At 41.3% G+C, this 21,344-nt stretch overlaps 1 protein-coding gene across 1 annotated transcript in view; it reads right to left on the bottom strand.

Annotated features, from left to right (window-relative positions):
* Window positions 1-3,683: 3,683 nt before the first annotated feature.
* LOC126107781 (E3 ubiquitin-protein ligase TRIM37-like) overlaps window positions 3,684-21,344 on the bottom strand; it is a 239,625-nt gene continuing 221,964 nt past the window's right edge. The window contains exon 13 of the mRNA XM_049913342.1: window positions 3,684-3,784. Coding sequence (XP_049769299.1) covers window positions 3,714-3,784 — 71 coding nt within the window. The 3' untranslated portion in view covers window positions 3,684-3,713. The remainder of the gene's footprint in view (window positions 3,785-21,344) is intronic.

The raw sequence follows: 21,344 nt of genomic DNA, 5'->3' as shown, positions 1-21,344 counted from the left end.
AGGAAGATTATGGCAGTTCAGAAAAATACTGCATTGGTTAGAGTGACTGCTAACGCCAGTGAGTGTGAGTAGTTGCCTATTGGAATAATCATATGCTGATTATGATGTGAATACTGCAACTTAATGAGAAGCAATGCATCATTCACACCCATTGTGGTGTGCTTCTGACTTAAAGATTATCCAAGCATAACATTTACACATTCCACACAAAGCTTCATCCAGGGCTTGTCCAACTTGTAAGAGTGTGATGTAATATTCACACTACCATGCCTGTCATTTTCAATTCTGTATGAGAGACCACAATCCAGACTTGCTTGCACTCATGACTAATATTACATGACTTTCTTTTAAAGATATTTAAGAGACCTATACTTGTCTTCAAGAGAACAGTTATCTGGTAATCACAGCCTACAGAGTTATACCATTTCTGACAGTCCCTTACCATAACTTATCTAATGATAAGTTTTACTTTGTCATCTTAAGCCTATCCATGTTAACCTTTGCTTAAATTATATGCTCTTTATTGCAGGCCTGCTATGTTGTCTGCATACTTCTATTTGCAGTGTTCAAAGCATGTCTGTACCAATGCTACCAGACTTAAACCATCTCCTGGGTCATTTCAGTGATTTGTAAAACTTGACTACAGAATAATTTGGCTGCCTAACCTCATTCTAACATTACTGCTGTAGCAGATTTCAACCACGACAAATCTGTCCGTGTAACAAGAAAATCAATACGAAGTTCCAAAATTATCTACTCTCTTTTTATTATTGTGCAGCAATAATAGTGGTCATTGTGTCCAAAAATGGCAAGCATTACTGTTAGTTTGGGCCTTCATAAGGATCAAATATTTCACGTAACCTGACACATGTACAGTGGTTAGGGACTGAACTTGGCAATTTTACATTTCAGTCCCTAGCTGATTAGATGCACAAATGGAATGTAGTGAATAGCTTAAGAGTATAACAGTTACTTCAGTTCTATGCATATATACCACTATTTACATCTGTAAACTAGTATTAAGTTGTAGACTTTGAATGAAAACACATTCACAAAAGTTACTTCATGAATGATTAAGGGGGAATCTGCATTGTGAGATTCATCCCAAGAAACTGAATTTGGTCTGCAGGACATTCAGAAGAATCTCCCAACACATATCACGAAGATTCCTGCATGTTTTGCACAGTTGTAGTCATTGTTATATTATGGAATTATGTATTTGGTGCAATGCTGTTAACATTTGAAAATAATTTATTCTGTACTGATATACTGTGAGAATGTTATGAGTTTGTAACAGCTGAATCTGAAACAAGTCTCTTCAAAATAGAAGTACTTTTGTACTTACAGCACAGTTATGTACTCTTCAGTCTTCAGTGCTGGTTATTAAAATTGTGACATCAAGTAGGATAGCAAATAATGAAATTTTAGTTGTGGTATATACGATAAGAAGAATGCACTTTTAAATATGTAGGTGACGTGCCAGGCCTTTGACAACTTCCGCCAAAAAGTTTTGGCCAGGACAACAGTGAAACACCCTCTGTATCAAGATAGGGCAGATCAGCAAAGGCAACTTGCAGTCTTTCATCATCTTGTTGAAAGATAACTTCATAGAGAATACGGCCCTCCTGAATCCACAGTAATCATATTTACATGACAGTCATGTAGGCCCAAATGATGTACACAGCAATATTACAGAATGATAAACTACTGTCTCGATAGGCCATGCTCCTATCAATGTTGAATCCTGACATTCAAATGCAATTTCTTAATGAGAAACCCACTGCACAATATTTCCTTTTACATGGAATGTAGATGGTGTTACTTCTACCTAATTTGTGCTGCTGCACTAAAGTAGAAAGCATGTTCATATTCTGAGCTAGTAGTAGAGTCAATGTAAGACATTTGTTGCATTCCATCCTCATTCTGTTGCAATTTGCATGGCCACAAGTGTATTGTTGTTTAGTGGGGACATACATTATGATGACAGCAAATGGAGGAACCATTTGGCACTGCCTCTGTATCCTTTTGAAATGTGCAGAAAGAAACTGCATGCAATTTTTTAAGAATCTCTAAATGCATTTTACATAAAGAGCAGGGATACCACATTATGATCACTGCCCACTGCAAGACTGAATGCTGCTTTGTGGAATCATGGGCAAATGGCATGGTAAGGAAAGTATATGGCATGGTAAGGAAAGTATGTAAGTGAAGTAGAGAAAAAATGGAGAATTATTCTGGCCATGAAACAGCCCAAAAATGGGGTAATCTGCTGGCATAAGCAACTCTGACACAGAGTCCAGAGTGGTATAATCCAGCACCTAGGAATGAGCAACTTGGAAATGGCAAGGTCAGCCAGCTGTTTGTATGCTACTGTTGTGATCACCTATGGAAAATAATTGAAGGATGGGGAAACTATCAATAGGTGACAAGTTGGATGCCCAAACCTGTTCGACATCCATGCCCCATCACAAAACCAGGAGGTTGAAGGCTTAACTTCTCTGTAAAGCAGATTATGGGTGAGCTGTGGCAGATCTGATGACAGAGTGCATTGCTGGTGCAGCCACAAGTGTTTTGAAGCACATTGTCCAGTGCACACTGTTGAACATGGGGACGCGCAGCAGAGGACCCTTTATGTTCCTTTTTTATGATTGCAGAGGGCATTGGATAATTGATGTTGGAGTGTGGGTCAGTAGAAACATTTTGCCTGCCCAGATGAATCTTGTTTCTTGTTACTCCAGACTGATCATCTTGATGTGACATCATCTACATGAATGGTTAAACGAAATGTGAACCGTTCTGTGGATACAGGGTGTTAGGGGCAGTATTAGTATTGGACTTCCATGGTACCCGTGGTAGTAATCGAAGGCATCTAATGGATGTGGACTATGTGTGCAACACTGTAGACTATCTGCATCCCTTGATGTTTGATGTCTTTCCCCTACAGAGATCGCATCTACCTCCAAGATAACTACCAATGTGACAGGGCTGAAATTGTCATTCAGTGGTTTCAGGAGCGCGACAATGAGTTCACTTTAATGTATTGGCCACCAAATTTGTCTGATCTGAACTTGAAGGAACACATATGGGACACAGTTGGGCACCATTACAGCCCCACATACTACCAGCCCATAATTTATAGGTATTACATTTCCTGTGTTGACATCTTGTGCCACACACTTCCAGAAACCTGTCAAAAAGTTGTTGCATCCATGTCATGCAGAATCGTTGCTATACTGAGTTCAAAAGCTATTAAGCTGATGGTCATATTGTTTTGACTCATCAGTGTGAATGTAAATGGATTTAAGTGTGTATCCTATTACATAATAGCTGTAGATTATTTATACCTCTGGAATTTGGAGTTCCACATGCCTCTCTGTTTTCCCATTGGTAGGTGAATTGTTCCATATATGTGAAGTTCTACTTTATCATGAGATTTACTAAGTAAAATACCTATAAGTAGTTTTTATAATAAGTGTCATGTCGAACATTTACCACAAAATTGCAGCTAATGATGGTGATAAGTGTAGTTATGTTACTGTTTCATATCTTCTAATGTGTTTGGGGGAATTAAGTGAACAGAGATTATTTTTTTGTGTCATTAATATCTAAAGAAACTACTGTACTAATTTCTGTAACATATGTTTAATACAGTAACATTACACTTTTATGCAGTACACATTTCCTGAACTTAAGAGGTCTTCATTACACAGAACTTATTCTGATTCACTGAAACAAATTCTTGTAAAAACAGTCTGCATATCTGAAAGCTCCACATCATTTTCCCCTAAAATAAAATAAAAGAACAATTAATTTATGAAAAAGGGTAATAATTACATTACAGATATTAAACTCTAAACTCACAGATTGAAACTCATAATAAAATTAAAAGTAACTCCAGGTATTTACTCAAAAAAAATGATAATTGTTATGAGGAAAGGCGTCATTAAAACCTTCTTTTCAGAAATGTATGAGGCAGATGTAGCAGATAATATGCTGATAAAACATGAGACATCAGAATCGGAACTCCCACTGTGGCAAAAACCGACAAACCTGCTGACTTCTGACCATCATTTTAGATATAATAGGCATGATGTACATTCAGAGGGTGTACAGTCCAGAATCAGTATGACAATCAGGCAAAATAGCACTGAGGCAACCATATCAACAATGCACCAGGTTGAAAATGCCCATTTGGTAAAATACTTTGTCCTTCTGTGTGAAGAAGTCCATAGCTGCCTCCTGCATGTTGTTGTCTGACAGGAATCATTGAACCTTCAAGGTCTTGTTTTAAGGGATCGAAGGCATGGTAATCACTTGGGGAGAATTCAGGATTATAAAGCAGGTTTCGAGTGCCTCCCACATGAGTTGGCATAACTTTTGTATTACTACATTTGCAATGTGGAGACATGTAGTATCGTGAAGTAGCAGCACCCCTTGACCCACCATTCCACAACTGTGGTTTTCAACAGACTGCTGCCCCACACACATTCTTCATTCTCTGACAGATGTCTATCAGTGTTTGTCTTCTGGCAGCCAAGAAAACACTTGGATCCTGTTTAGATGCATTTGGTAATAATGTCACCAAAATTCATGTTTCTGAATTTACCCCACACACGTTGGAAAGATATAAATGCTACATTAATTCCTTGCCTATGTTGTCAGTGTTTATATACCCACATCGGAGGTGTGCTATGTTGCGTGTATGCTACATTAACATCCTCAAATGGAAACTTTTTGATCACCCCCTTACGGTTACTAATGTAGGGCACTGCAAATCCAGAAAACTTTTCGTCAGTTCTTCATAGCCTCAAGGCTCATCTTGCTAACAAAGTTCATCTGTCAAAACTCTAAAAATTTCCTCTACTTACTGTACCAAACACTGAATGTAAACAGATCAGCAACACAGTTGTCGATCTATAATTAAAATCCTGAATGTTACAGAAGTGCCAGTTGTGTTTGGACTTAGCCTTTCATAAGGAAAGTCAACCATACTGGACTATATGAACAATCAAAATCACAGAACCATCAATATTTTAAAACTGAGAATGGAAACTTGTCATCCAAATCTGCTTTTAATAAAGTGTAACGTATAAGTGAGATTGGATATTACATACTACACTCTGACTACTTGCAGTTGACAGTATTGTAATACAAATAGTGTACTGTTCATGGCAGTACAGTACAGCAGTACAGTGACAGCATCATTTATTTTGTGAAAATATTGCTAGCTTACTTAACAGGCAGGAAACACTTCCTAACACCCAGCAAAGTTATATTTATTTGGTCATGAACTGACATTTGGCTTGTAATGCTGTTGTGTGACAACTGAATGTTGCAAACACAGATAAAATGATGTGCAACTAGCGCAGATAATGATAGAAAAATATGACATGTAGAGTTTTTACATAGGAAAGTGTTATTTTTATGTTATGCAGAAATAGTTACATTACTTAAGGACAAACTAATTATGTGGAGATACATTTTCCAATGACATTGAATTTACTATTTCAATCTAGTATTTGTAACTTACAAGGGGAAAAAGAAAATTTGGTATGGTCATTTAATACCAAGCTGGCATTCTGTATCATGTTTGTTAATTTCCAGTAGAGTCATCTTTCTGATTTTATTAACAGAAAGTACAACTTCACATTCCACAACACATGGGTTTGTAGTGGGTGTGTGGTCCCAGTTGAGGTTGACATAGCAGGCTTACATGGCCCACAGTGTGTACAGGCTTACATGGCGCACAGAGTGTAGGAGGCAGCATCCAACCCGGTCATGGCAAATGACAGGCACAGACATGCCAGGAGTGAACTCCAGATGAGCGGCTGCCTGGAAGTGAGTGGTGCTGGCGAGTGATCTGGTGTCTCAGTGGTTAGGAGGGCCTAATTTCAACCTTAAGCCTATTAGATGACAGTTAGATCCACATAACAGGCGGTCCTACCAGGATGATGGCAGAGTGGCTGAACCCCATGGCAGAGGCTGACACATTCTCACTCCTTTACCTCCTGGCTCCCTACTCGTCACTGTTAATGCCACTTCCCTATACACCAACATCTCTCATACCCATGGTCTTGACGTTATTGAACACTCTCTCTGTCAACATCCTTCAGGCTCCAAATACACTGCTTCATTCCTGATATACCATACAAAATTTATCTTAACACACAACTACTTTGTTGAAGGGAAGGTACACAAACAAATCTGTGGCACAGCCGTAGCCACCTGCATGGCACCCTCCTATTTCAACTTGTTTATGCGCCATATAGAGGAAACCTTCCTAGCCTCCCAAATCCCGAAACTCTGGTCTGGTTCAGGTTCAATGATGATTCTTTCCCATCCACTTCAGCTGGTCCTCCTCAACCCAGTGAGCAACTTCCTTCAACTTTTACCTCCCCCTCTCTGATGACTCCATCCACATCTCAGTCCACATTAAACACACCTACCACGAACAGTACCTGCACTTTGACAGCTGTCATCCCTTCCACATCAAAAAATCCCTCCCATGCAGCCTGACCACCAAGGGGATGGCGTATCTGCATTAACAAGAACTCTTGTGCCCAATATGATGAAGGTCTCACAATGGCCCTCACAGGCAGGCACTGTCCCCCAAACCTTGTCTGCAAACAGATCTCCAGTGCCATATCCCTCACGCTAAAAGAAAAATTTAGAACAGGAATTAAGTTCACGGGGAAGAAATAAAAATGTTGAGGTGTGACAGTGACACTGTAATTCTGCCACAGACTGCAAAGGACTGGACTTGGAAGAGCTGTTAAATGGACAGTGTCTTGAAAGGAGGATATAAGATGAATACCAGCAAAATCAAAGCAAGGATAATGGAATGTAGTCAAATAAAATCAAGTGATGCTGAGGGAATTAGATAAGGAGACAAGACATTTAAAGTAGTAGACGAGTTTTGCTATTTGGTCAGCAAAATAAAATGATAGCGAACTAGAGAGGATATAAAATGTAGACTGGCGCTGGCAAGAAACACGTTTCTGAAGAAGAGAAATTTGTTAGCATCAAACATAGATTTAAGTGTTAGGAAGTTATTTATGAAAGTATTTGCGTGGAGTGTAGCCTTATATGGAAGTGACACATGGGCAATAAATAGTTCGCACAGGAAGAGAATAGAAGCTTTTGGAACATGGTGCTACAGAAGAATGCTGGAGACATGGTGGGTAGATCATGAAACTAATGGGAAGATACTGCATAGAATTTGGGAGAAAAGAAATTTGGGCACAACCTGACTAGAAAAGGGACCTGTTGATAGAACATGTTCTGGGACACCAAGGGATCACCAATTTAGTATTGGAGGGAAGTGTGGGGTGTAAAAATTGTAGAATGGGACCAAGAGAACAATACAGTAAGCAGATTCAGATGGATGTATGCCACAGTAGTTACTTGGAGATGATGAGGCTTGTACTAGATAGAATAGCATGGAAAGTTGCATCAAACCAGTTATTGGACTGAAGACCACAACAACAAAAACAACATCCCCACATACCCCTCAATCCTCCCACCATCCCCAAGAACTGCTACAAAGGAGGTCCCCTTTGTCACTCCATACTATCCTGGGCTGGAACAACTGAACTACATCCTTTGTCAGCGCTTTGATTATCTACCATCTAGCTGTGAAATGAGGGACATCCTACCCAAGATCCTTTGCACTCCTCCTGAAGTGGTGGTCGATTAACCATCTAACCTCTGCAACATCCTAGTCAATCCTCAAACCACTGTCAATCCCAACCTCTTGCTACAGGGTGCAAGCCCTGCTTGTCAAAGGCCTTTACTACATCAGAGGCAGAGCCACCTGTGAAACCAGCCATGTCATACACTAGCTCTGTTCCAATCATTACACTGCTTTTTATATTGGTATGACTACCAACCAGCTGTCCACTAAGATGAATGGCCACTGCCAAACTGTGGCCAAGAACAAAGTGGACCACCCTGTGGTGCAAATGAACAAAACATGCTTGATTTTAATGGCTGCTTAACAACCCAGTCCATCTGAATCCTCCCCTCAACCACCAGCTTTTCTGAGCTGCACAGATGCAAGTTATCTTACAACATGCTCTTCGGTCTCGAAATTATCCTGGCCTCAACCTACAGTGACTTACATCCTCCACCAATAGTTTCTACCTCCTCTGTTCTATCACCTCCTCCCAATTCACATCCCATCACCCTCATTGTGTGCCACTCTCTGCCAATGCACCCACCCGTCTTTTTCCCCTTCTCTGCTCCTCTCCTTTTCCATTCCCCATCCCACACCATCTCCCCTCCTAACCCCTCCCCTCCCCTGCCCTTCCCTCTTCCCAATGCTGTGCCTGGCAGCCTTGTCCTTCCACCACCTAGCTCTTGCACACTCTGCCAGACGGTACTCTTCTCTCTTCCCATCCATACACTGATATTCCTCCTCTTCCCCACCCCACTCTGGGTTGCTGCTTTTGATGAACATGACAGTTGCATTCTGTCCAGAGCACCTGGAGAGAGCGGTTTGTGTGTGTGTGTGTGTGTGTGTGTGTGTGTGTGTGTGTGTGTGTTTTGCTTTCTTTTTATGCCGAAAGCTCAGTGAGTAACAGTATTTTTGTAGTGCCTGTCTGCAACTCAATGTGTCGTCTTTAAAGTGATTTCAATCTATGCTTTTCATAATACTGTTGATATTACAACCTGGAATTTGTTTAAAAGGGCCTAATATTGTTTGCTCTATTTCCAATCAACCACTGGTATCTAACTACTATTCAGATTCATTGGAAAAACGCTAGAAAACTACAGTTTATCCCTGAAGTAGGCTGTTTACGACCTGTCTGACTGATACACGAGTACTGTTTGTCACTCTAGGACCCATACCATATTCAATCGCTGGAAGGGATGGAGAGTATTCAGATAAATACTGTGCCAGTAGTCACTAGAAAACATCAGTTTTCCATAATCTTGAGAGGGAGAGACACTACAAGAATGGAATTGTGCATTATGTAAAGGCTTAATCTTAAACTTCTGAGATTGCGTAATCCACTATCAATCAAGAAATATATTACTTCAAACTACATGCATTTCTAGTGATGATAAAATAGGAGAAATTTGAATATATCCGTAGGTATGTCAACACATTTTCTTCTCGTGCACCATTTTCATCTGAAGTGGAGCAGGAAGTGAACAAAATGAGACTGATAAACTATTGTGGCCTCTGCTGCATATTGTATGGCCTCTTACAGAGTACAGATATAGAAATAGATAATTAGATCAGATGAGAAGAGAAGGAAACTAGCCACAGTTTTGTTGAGGGACAGTTCTGCCATTTTGCTGAAATAATTTATGGAACCCAAAGGCAAACCAGTTAAGAATAACACAGGGATTTGGACTATTCTCTTTTCAAATATGAGTCTAAGCTTGGCCACTATGCCTCCTTATTTGGTAAAAACTACAGCAGCTAAAAAGAAGGAAAATGAAAAGACATAAGAATTTCACATCACATAGTAACATAAAAGCATGGAGCAAGGTGAGCGAAGGCATAAAAAAAAGAAGAAAAAGGGGAAATTATTGGATCAGTCGAAAATTCAAGAAAAGTGAGGGAAAAATGCATACTTTCCTCAAATAATTCATTATACTCAACAAGAGAGAGGTAGGAAATAAATAAGGTAAGAAACCAAATTGAGAAAAGTCAAGGAATTGTTAATTAACAAATGGATGCAAAAGACACTGCAGAAAGAATAAAACAGAAACAAAAGTGTCATGGAAGTCACAGAAGAAGTATTAATAATAAATGAATAACATACTTATTAAGGAAAGTGGGAGACGAAAAAATTTGCACAATAACTATGGGGATTAGAGGGAAGACAGAAGCAGCTTAGAGTGACTGGGAAGATGATATATGAAGAAAAAATGTAAATTACTGAAGACAATGAACAATATGTATAGTAAATCCACGAAAATAGCAAGATTAAAATTAGGCCAGTTGATTAAAAAGGTTATTTGAAGTCTCGGGAATACTTTATCACAGTATCATTAATGGATACATCACAGTATTCAAATGAATAGTGATAACCACTCAATGTATAGTGGAGACATTGAGCAGTGATTAGCACATCAAAATGAACTATAAGTTAAGTTTATAAAGTATAATCCTTCTTTAGGTGCAGTGAATATAGAAGAAAAGGTGGGGTGAGGTTAAGAACAAGGGAAAGGAAATGACAAAGACTTGGTGGGCAAAGTGTAGGAATGTAAAGTCAGAGGAAGCTGATTAGTGTGATTCATGCAAAGCGAAACAGAGGGAGGTAGCAGGAAGAGTACTGGGGAAATAAGTCTGGACTAGAATCCACAGACCACAGACCCCTGCCCCCTAGCAACTCAAGGTGCAGGCAGAGATATGAAAGACACTAATGGGGTATTGGTGGGGGTACAAGGAGACATGTAGGGAAGGAAATTGTGGGAGTCTGAGGCTAGGAGAAATGCAGAAATGTAGGAGGAGACAGGTCCATAATGTCTGGGACACTGAAGCTTTTATAGGAAAGGGCAGGAGGTGGGGAGGTTGCTTGCAGATGGTGTGGCTTGTAAAACAGCCAATATGCTCTGCGACTTGGTGATAAAACCCTGCCTTGGAAAGAAAGACAGAAAATTATGGTTTACTGTCGTAGCAATGCGGGGGTCATTAGATATGGAACACAGACTTAGGAGAAGGAGGTGAATGGAATCTGGCCATCCCAGATTTCATCTTAATCCTTACATGGGAACCATAGAAAACCTACATCAAGTAGCCCAGGTGAGTATTTGAACCCTGTTCTTCACAAATTGGAGTCCAGTGTGCTAACCACTGCATTTGCTTGGTCCGGTCTTGACCACAATGTGACAGTGTGCATTAATACAGATTTGCAGTTGGTCAGTGGTCATGCCCACATAAAATGCCATGCAATAATCACAGAGAATTTGGCTTATGAGACTGCTGCTTTGACAGATAGTTGTGGCCTAGATATGATAGGAAATATGTTTACTGGATAGATCAGAAATGCCTCACACCTGAAACTTTAAAAAATACTACCTGTGCAGCAAGGACTTGGAAGCAGTAAAGGCTCAAAATATTTAAAAGTCTGTGAAGGGAGAACAACATTTAAAGGTAAGTATAAACAATTTTAGCAATCGTATTCAGTCTCCCATTCTACTTGAGTTAAGTTTACATATCTATGCGCACTCATTCACGATATTTTGTCAGTTTTCCTTTTGGCCTTTCATCTCACTGTGTATGTGTGTGTGTGTGTGTGTGTGTGTGTGTAACAAAACAATGTTCAAAGTCTTTATTATATGCCTGTTGCCAATTACTGGAATTATCTTCCCTACTGCATTTTAATGGAGCTACTATTACAGGGTCCAGAAGGGACTCAGTATTAATGTAGACACCAGATCTCAGGATAACGATAATCCAATGGTAAGCCATGTGTTCTGAAATTGCAAATCCTCCTGTTTTCTGGACTGTCATTGTCATGTAATTTTTGCCTCTTTTTGTGCAGCATCTTCTGTACTGCTCCACCAACTCACATACTATTGTAAGGAATATCTCTTCTAAAAGCAAATGAAATTACCCATTATCAGAATACACATGTAAGGCTCACACACACACACACACACCACACACACACACACACACACACACACACACACACAATTATTTATGTTCCTTCAGTGCCTCTGACACATTACTATAATCACGACAATATAATGTAAATGGACAGATAAAAATGTTTACTCACCAAGTGACAGCAGAGGAACACACACACACACATAAGGATTTAACTTTCACAAGCTTTCGGAGCCAGTGGCTCCTTCTTCTGGTGGAAGAGTTGAAGAGGAAGGAAGAGGGGTGAAGAAAAGGATTGGAGAGGTTAAGGAAAAGGATTGGAGAAGTTTAGAAAAAGGGGTACAGTTTAGAAAAGTCACGCAGAACCACATATCAGAGGAGACTTACCGGACGGGATGAGAATGAACATACATGAGCCTATTGTTATTTGCGAATTTGCATATAAGAATTCCACTGTTATTTACGAATTTGCCTACAGTTCATTACACTGCTGGGCATTCTCTCAATCATCTTTTGCTGATTTATTTTCACATCTGACAGCTATTTTCTTTCCTAACCTCCACTTACCCTGTTTATACGAATTATTTCACATTTCTGTGCATTTGTTTTTCGCCATACCTCTCTGATTGACTTTTGCTGCCATATCCCACATTACTTTTTTGCCTAGCAAAGTAGTTTACATTATCTCCTGTGTCTTTCTCTTTCTGTCTGGCCAATTTTTAAAATTTTGTCTCCTTTCACAAATTTGCCTCTCTTTTTTTTTTAAATTCCAATCTTTTTTTCAGATCATATAGACCACCCTTGTGGTCAGAAGTTCTCTCCCACTCATTGCCTCTTGTTAACCATTGACTGTTCTCATGATTTTCATGTGAATTGTCTTCTGATATTTCCAAATTTTCCCCTGCTTTTCTTCCGAATTTCTATCCTTTTCCACCCTCTGCCTCTCGTTTTTGCTACTACCACCATTTCTAACACTGCAAAACGTCCTTTCTTGCCATGATGAACCCCATCACATATTACATCCGTTCCTTTCGAAAACATGCTTTTCCACTGTCAAAATTAAGGTCCCACCTTCTGTTGCTTGAATCCTGCTTCTCCCTTGGAGTTACGCCCTAAGGCCTAATGCTGGAAATCCCTGTTTCTGGATGTTATTCTACATTACACCAGCCTCTTTTAAGAGTTTCAAATACAGCAATCTCTTTATCTTATCCAACTAATCTGTGACCTACATGTCCCATCTGTCAATTACCACTCCACCAGACTTCTTTCCTTCTACAAGATCCTGCAGTTATCTGCCTCTCATATTTCCCTGGATGATATCATCTGCCAAGCCAACTTCAGACTGCAACAACATGCTAGACTTCACCCTCAAAAAGCTATCCCACATTCTACTAAACTACCTCAACAGTGGTGTTTCCCTTCCTGTCCCTCTGCAGCTCCCCAAACAGCCACACCATCAACCACCACTCCTCTCATACAAACCAGGCTTGGCCAACCTCATTAACATCCCTAGCTTTCCCAGACCTGTAATGTCTCATAATCACAAAGACCAGTCACAACAGTACGGTGTTCTCAACCTCTCGTACAAAGCACCCCCCCCCCCTTTCCCACCCCAAATTACCTGTATTATACAAGGGTCTCACTTAAGCCATAAGCCTGCATTTGACTGTGCTGCTTTGATGAAGAACTTACTTTCCTTTGCATGTAATTTCAAGTGGAAGTATCACATTGAAACCCAGTCCCAAAACCTTTCCAACAGCAAACCTGACACTGAACCCTGCCTTGAATAGTTCAGACCATGATTCCAACTTGATCCATCACCACTACCTCAGAATCATCCCTTACAAGCCTTCCAAGAGTTCCTCACATCCAGCATTGCTTCACAACCTTTCCTCACCCCCCTATAACGTGACCCTAACCTTCCTCTGCGGAACTCCAAGCTCTTTGCCCCCTAAAAGCTGATGACTCCCTCATTATACTCCCAGCAGACAAATCACCTCAGATGTCATTTCAGGGCATGATTTTAGAAAGTCATGGCCTTGTTGAAGTAGCTGATTAACACATTCCAGACTCAGGATGATAATGAGTGGTGGTACAAAGTTGATTAAGGTGAGTAGGAAGGATGTCATAGATTTGGAAGATCCACAAACCCAATCACCCTGGCTGTCCTATAGTTTCTGGTTTCAAAGAATCCACCAAATGTATGTCTGCCTTTGTTGATCAGCACCTCCAACCCACAGTACAAAGACTTCCCTCCTGTATTAAAGATACCAACCATTTCCTAGATCATTTGAAATCTGTGCCCATCCCACTCCCGTCACACACCTTGGACGTTACCATTGATGCCATCTCCCTCTACATCAAGATCCCACATGTACACTGTCTGCTGCTGAACATTTCCTCAGTCAACGCCCACCTGATTCCAAGCCTATGATATCTTTCTTGGTCATCTTAATCAACTTTATGCTTACCAACAATTACTTTACCTTTGAGAGCCAAACATATAAACAGATCAGGGATAAGGACAAGTGAACCAGGATAGCTTCTTCCTATGCCAACCTTTTCATGGGTCACTTGCAGGAGGCTTTCCTGGGATCCATAAGTCTTCAGCCCTGTGTTTGATTTAGATACATTGATGACATCTTTACTTTATGGACTCATGGTGAGGCTGACATGTTAAAATTCCTGGAATCTCTAAATACCTTCTCCCAATTAAATCCCACATGGCCCTATTCTGAATGCCATGCCACTTTCCTTGATGTTGATCTCATCCTCCCCAAAGGCCAGCTTCGCGCTTCTGTCCCTATCAAACACACTAACGAACAACAATACTTACATTTTGACAGTTGCCATCCTTTCCATGTCAAAATGTTCCCTCCCTGGCATTCAAGGCAAATGTATTTGTTTGGATGCAGACTCTTTACAGCAATACACCACCACTCTCACTTCAGCCTTCACTGGATGTATAACACATCCAGTGATATCCCAACAGCCTAGTTCAAAATCAGATTTCCTGGGCCATCATATCAACTCCTGGTACTGCTGAACCCCCCCAAAAAACAACATTGGAGCACACTACTTGTCACCCAGCATTATCCTGGTCTTGAATGTATCACTCAACTACTTCAACAAGGCCATGACTTCCTAAAATCATGCCCTGAAATGAGATCCATTCTATCTGAGATTTTGCCCCTTGCACCTGGGATAACTTTTTGTTGCCGTCCCAATCACTGTTATATCTTTTGGTACCCATCTCCCTATGCTATGGCGCCTACCCCTGTGACTGTCCATGGTGCAAGACTTGCCCTGCACACTCTCCTACCACCATCTACACTCCTGGAAATGGAAAAAAGAACACATTGACACCGGTGTGTCAGACCCACCATACTTGCTCCGGACACTGCGAGAGGGCTGTACAAGCAATGATCACACGCACGGCACAGCGGACACACCAGAAACCGCGGTGTTGGCCGTCGAATGGCGCTAGCTGCGCAGCATTTGTGCACCGCCGCCGTCAGTGTCAGCCAGTTTGCCGTGGCATACGGAGCTCCATCGCAGTCTTTAACACTGGTAGCATGCCGTGACAGCGTGGACGTGAACCGTATGTGCAGCTGACGGACTTTGAGCGAGGGCGTATAGTGGGCATGCGGGAGGCCGGGTGGACATACCGCCAAATTGCTCAACACGTGGGGCGTGAGGTCTCCATAGTACATCGATGTTGTCGCCAGTGGTCGGCGGAAGGTGCACGTGCCCGTCGACCTGGGACCGGACCGCAGCGACGCACGGATGCACGCCAAGACCGTAGGATCCTACGCAGTGCCGTAGGGGACCGCACCGCCACTTCCCAGCAAATTAGGGACACTGTTGCTCCTGGGGTATCGGCGAGGACCATTCGCAACCGTCTCCATGAAGCTGGGCTACGGTCCCGCACACCGTTAGGCCACCTTCCGCTCACGCCCCAACATCGTGCAGCCCGCCTCCAGTGGTGTAGCGACAGGCGTGAATGGAGGGATGAATGGAGACGTGTCGTCTTCAGTGATGAGAGTCGCTTCTGCCTTGGTGCCAATGATGGTCGTATGCGTGTTTGGCGCTGTGCAGGTGAGCGCCACAATCAGGACTGCATACGACCGAGGCACACAGGGCCAACACCCGGCATCATGGTGTGGGGAGCGATCTACACTGGCCGTACACCACTGGTGATCGTCGAGGGGACACTGAATAGTGCACGGTACATCCAAACCGCCATCGAACCCATCGTTCTACCATTCCTAGACCGGCAAGGGAACTTGCTGTTCCAACAGGACAATGCACGTCCGCATGTATCCCGTGCCACCCAACGTGCTCTAGAAGGTGTAAGTCAACTACCCTGGCCAGCAAGATCTCTGGATCTGTCTCCCATTGAGCATGTTTGGGACTGGATGAAGTGTCGTCTCACGCGGTCTGCACGTCCAGCACGAACGCTGGTCCAACTGAGGTGCCAGGTGGAAATGGCATGGCAAGCTGTTCCACAGGACTACATCCAGCATCTCTATGATCGTCTCCATGGGAGAATAGCAGCCTGCATTGCTGCAAAAGGTGGATATACACTGTACTAGTGCCGACATTGTGCATGCTCTATTGCCTGTGTCTATGTGCCTGTGGTTCTGTCAGTGTGATCATGTGATGTATCTGACCCCAGGAATGTGTCAATAAAGTTTCCCCTTCCTGGGACAATGAATTCACGGTGTTCTTATTTCAATTTCCAGGAGTGTATTTCAACCCCGTAACTGGCCAAACTTATACTATCAAGGGGAGAAACACCTGTGAAATGACACATCATATATCGGGTGTTAGGTAAATGCTGTTCTGCCTTTTACATCAGCATGGTTACAACCCAGTTATCAGTCAGGATGAATGGGCATAGGCAGAGGATGTATACAGGCAACACACAAATTCTGTTGCAGAGCATACTGTACAACATGAAAGTCATGATATCGGTGCCTGTTTCACCACTCATGCTGTTAGGATTCTTCCCCCAGACACCATGTTTCTTTCTCATTCCATCCGGTAAGTCTCTGCTGACCCAGGGTTCCAGGTGAGTTTTCTAAACTGTACCCCTTTCCCTAAATCTATCCAGTCCTTTTCCTTCACCCCTCTTCCTTCCCCTTCAGCACTTCCACCAGAAGAGGAAGCCACTGGCTCTGAATGCTTGTGAAAGTTAAATCTTTTTGTGTGTGTGTTCCCCTGCTGCCGCTTGGTGAGTAGATATTTTTATCCATCCATTTACATTATATTATCAATAATTGATTATTTCCATTGTTATATACTCACAGAAAGTTATAAATATCCACCTTATTTGATAAAAACAAACATTTCGTCTAGTTCTCCATAGACATTGGCTATGGAGGGTAAGTGTCAGTATGTGAACTGCTCTCTCTCTCTCTCTCTCTCTCTCTCTCTCACACACACACACACACACACACACACACACATACCCTCAGGCTAGTTGCTTTCACCTCAGGTAAAAAACATGCAGAGTCCATCCCAGAATTTCAAAGAATAAATTTTTAAGGAGACTTATTGCTTTTTAATATACAAAATCTCAAAAGTTTTCAAAGTACATTCCTTCCACTTACATGCATAGCTGCCACAACTTCGCCAAGTTTGCACAGGTTTTCTGAAAGGTCACATTAAGAAAGATCTTAAGGCAGCATATTTAAGCCTCTTTTGCCCTGAAACAACTCTTGATGGTGCCCCTTCAAGCTTCACTTTATCCTTGGAAACAAAAAGAAGTCCACTGATGCCAAATCAGTTCCATACAGCCACTGGGACATTGTAAGAAACTCTTGAATGACAAGGGCAGTGTGACTCGGCATGTTGTCTTGGTGCAAAATCCCACTGTTCGTCTTTCCTACTGCATTTCACCGTGTCCAGCAGCTGGGTGAGGACCTCAGTAAAACAGGCCATTAACTGTTTGTCCTTGAGGCACAATTTCACTGTGAATCACACCTTCGGGTGTGAGGGGGGGGGGGGGGGGGGGGAGAGGGAGAGAGAGGGAGAGAGAGAGAGAGAGAGAATGAGCATTGCCTTAACCTTAGAGTTGCTCATGCAGGCTTTCTTCAGGTGATGTGAATTTTTCATGCTTTTCCTTCCTGATTTGGGATTGTACACAAAAACTCATGTTTTGTCACCTGTCACTATGCTGTCCAAAACATCAGATGCACTTTTGCGGTTTTCCAACAATCACACCACCACACCACATGGATTGCCTTATATTGTTCAGAAAGTTTTTTGGGATGATCTTTGTGCACACCCATTTGATTTTAGCATATTCAAATCCCCTTACATTCTTATGCTCAGGCATCAATCCCTGTTCAAAACATTTTGCACTTTCTCCACAATTTCAGATATCGTAGGCTCCTGAAGCATTCATTGTCATCAAATTTTTCTCAGTCCTCCTGCAACATCTTGTGCTACTTGTACACTCGTAATAGTTCCCTCCACAAAGGATTCCTAAATTGGGCCCACAATTTCAGAACCCAGTTTTCTGAGTTCAATCAAAATTTTATTGCGTATCCATGCACGATTAACCACTGCATCTTTATCTCAACAAATCACCAAAACACAATATGCACAAAATGTGATCTTCACGCTGTCACTGCCCGCAGGCAGGTTTCTCACAGAAAACATCACTTTAGCCCTTCTGGTCCACTGGAGAATTTTATCTGCAGAATTTTACCCTCAGGACTTTTGGGAAAAATCCTGTATGATTGTGGATACGATATTCTGCTTTTTGTTGACAAATTATGCTCACCAGTTGTAGCACATCATTTCTCCAGAGAAGACAAGTTATAATTTGCATAATAAACTACCTGATAATTTACAGCCACTCTCCTAGACGAAATTTTGTAGAGGGAGGGAGGGAGGGAGGGAGGGAGGGAGGGAGTGAGTGAGTGAGTGAGTGAGTGAGTTAGTTAGTTAGTTGCCTTGCAGTGTTCTTTTCAAGGGAATCATCCCAGCACTCCCCTTAACTGATTTAGCAAAACAACGGAAAACCTAAATAAGGATGGCTGGGTGAGGGTTTCAACCCTTTTTCTCCCAAATGTAAATCCAGTATGCTAACCTGTGTTCGGGTATTTTTTTGCCTTTATAAGTCTTCTGATAATTCTTTGAATATCTGTTCTATGTGCAGCATTGTTGTTTTCAATGTTGATGATCCAAAAATTGAATCTCTGATTTAGTGTACAGGTTATTCATCAATTGTTAATTATAACAGATTATAAATGGAATACAATATTTATTGTAATACAACTACTAAATCTGACTTATTTTTAATATTCTTTTTACTGAATCAGATTTAATCTTTTGAAAGTTGGCTTTTGGCTTATGCCTATTTTCATTTCTATATATTGTTGGGTATGCGTGAAAAAGATGAGTCTGTTTGTAGAAAGCATGACACTGTTTTTATTCCTAGTTTCAAACCTGTGCCAAAAGTTACTTGGAAGGAGATGTCCAGGAGTATTATTTCTGAAAAGAATTATTTCATATGAGCACAATGAGGGAGCACTTAGTATACTAAGGTCTTGTAATAGGGCCTGACAAATTATGTTTAGCTTTGCACTGCATGTTTCTCCTAGATTTTTTTCTGCATAGTTAGTGTTCTCATCATGTTGTTAGCACTGTGCCAAAAGACAAATAGTGTCTCATGACTGCCTTGAAGTAACTACGAAACGCAAATATTTTGTGATTGTATCAGTCACATTGGCCAAAACTGACATTGCAAATGTAATACTTTTTAATTTAATTCTTCGGTAGTCCATGTGCAAAGACCATTACAAATTTCTCTCCATTTGCAGTCATAAAAATTCACCACGTTCTGCTTTGTACTTACAAGGTATTTTAGTGTATTTCATTAACATGCTTGGTTGTAATCTTATATAGCCAAAATGTTAACGTCAATGACTAGATTTTTGCCTGATGTACCAGGCTTCACCTTTGCTACAAACTTCAGTACTATCCTCTGTAATAGAAAAATATTTCATTTTAATTGGTCATGTATCAATAACCGCTACAACTCTGTGTGACATAATAGGAATTACTAAACCAAAATACAGTGTGATTATAATTAAAGTTAAACTTACAAACAAATGTAGAAGTAACACCACTGGTCAGAATAACATCAAATTGTAATGGAATATTATTGGGGAATGGGGAAAACATATGGCAGTAGAAAAATAAATAGTTACAAAATGTAGCAATAGATGGTGCTGTAAGCATCATAATTTAATAGTGGGCAACTACAAATGAATTTTAGAACAATGCCTAAGATGTATGTTTGATTTTAAACAACTCACTGTGCATGGGTGTACAGGTATGACACTGTCAGTTATGTAAGCCCATCCACCATGGCAAGGTCATATCACACCGGATGGGAAAATCAGTTTTTAATTGTCCTGAGGCCAAAAACCACATAAAAAGCATCGCTCACATCAGTTTTTAATTGTCCTGTGGCCAAAAACCGCACAAAAACCACCAATCAAAATCAAATCAGATCATTAATTTCCATGTGACTGGTGCAAAACATGTTCAATACACTGCCCTCTGTTTTCTGCAACAAGTTGAAATCAAGAAACAGTATGTTCCACAACTGATCGATATGTTTCCGGGATCATGTTCAGAATGTGTTGTGCAATGTGTGGCTTCAGTGCAGCTACGTTTGCAATTGGAACACTGAACACAACATCTTTTAGATAGCCCCACAGCCAGAAGTTGCACAAATTAAGATCAGGTCATTGGGACGGTCAGGCTGTAGGGAAACAGCAGCTGACGATTCTAGCATTTCCAAAATGGCAATTCAGCAGTTGCTTAACTGGATTCGCAATGTGCGCAGGTGCACCATCTTGCATAAAAATGATCCCATCCACACATCCATGCTATTGGAGAGCTGGAGTGATGTGGTTATGCAAAAGACACTCATAGCGCTTACCAGTGATGATACAGGTAACAGAACCAGAAGCACCTGTCTCTTCGAAAAAATATGGCCCTATTATAAATGATTCCATAAACCCACACCACACAGTGACCTATTCAGGATGAAATGGTACTGGTTGATATGCGTGTGGATTTTCCGTTGCCTATATTCAACAATTCTATGTACTGTCATATCGTGTCTGATGGAAGTGGGCTTCGTCTGTCCACAAAATCCTCCACAGCCAATCATTGTCCATTTCCATGTGAGCAAGAAATTCTAAAGCTAAGGTCTCTCTTGCTGGCAGGTCAACAGGAAGAAACTCGTGCACATGGGTAGTTTTGAATGGATAGCAAAGAATGATGTTTCATATGATTCTACACACCATGCTCACGGGTATGTCCAATGTTTGGTCAATTCTCTGTACACTACACGTTTGCACAACACCACTCGTCTCCTCCTGCATTGCTGTGGCCACTGCTTCCACTGACGAATCAATTTGTTTCCACCCTCTACCAGGTTCTACACCAAAAGAACCTGTCTTTTTGAATTTCCAAATCATTTTCTCCAGACCCACAACAGTCATCGGATCAACGCCTTTTTTCAAACCCTTCAGTGTCCAGAACTTCTGCAAAGCGATGTGTGCAGTCATCATTCTTGTAATACAGCTTTACAAGCAGAACGTGATCCTGCATTGGGACAGTCACAGTGAACATCGCAGACATGAAAGGAGGAAAAGCCATGTACCTAGCATATTTATACCAACTTCAATGGGTCATGCGCATGACAGGTGTATTCATTTACGTATTCTGACAGATACAGTGACCT

The sequence above is a fragment of the Schistocerca cancellata genome, chromosome 1 (genome assembly GCF_023864275.1).
Source record: "Schistocerca cancellata isolate TAMUIC-IGC-003103 chromosome 1, iqSchCanc2.1, whole genome shotgun sequence".
NCBI lineage: Eukaryota > Metazoa > Arthropoda > Insecta > Orthoptera > Acrididae > Schistocerca > Schistocerca cancellata.
Note: the sequence above shows the minus strand (reverse complement) of the source record. Positions and strands in the feature narration are given on the sequence as shown.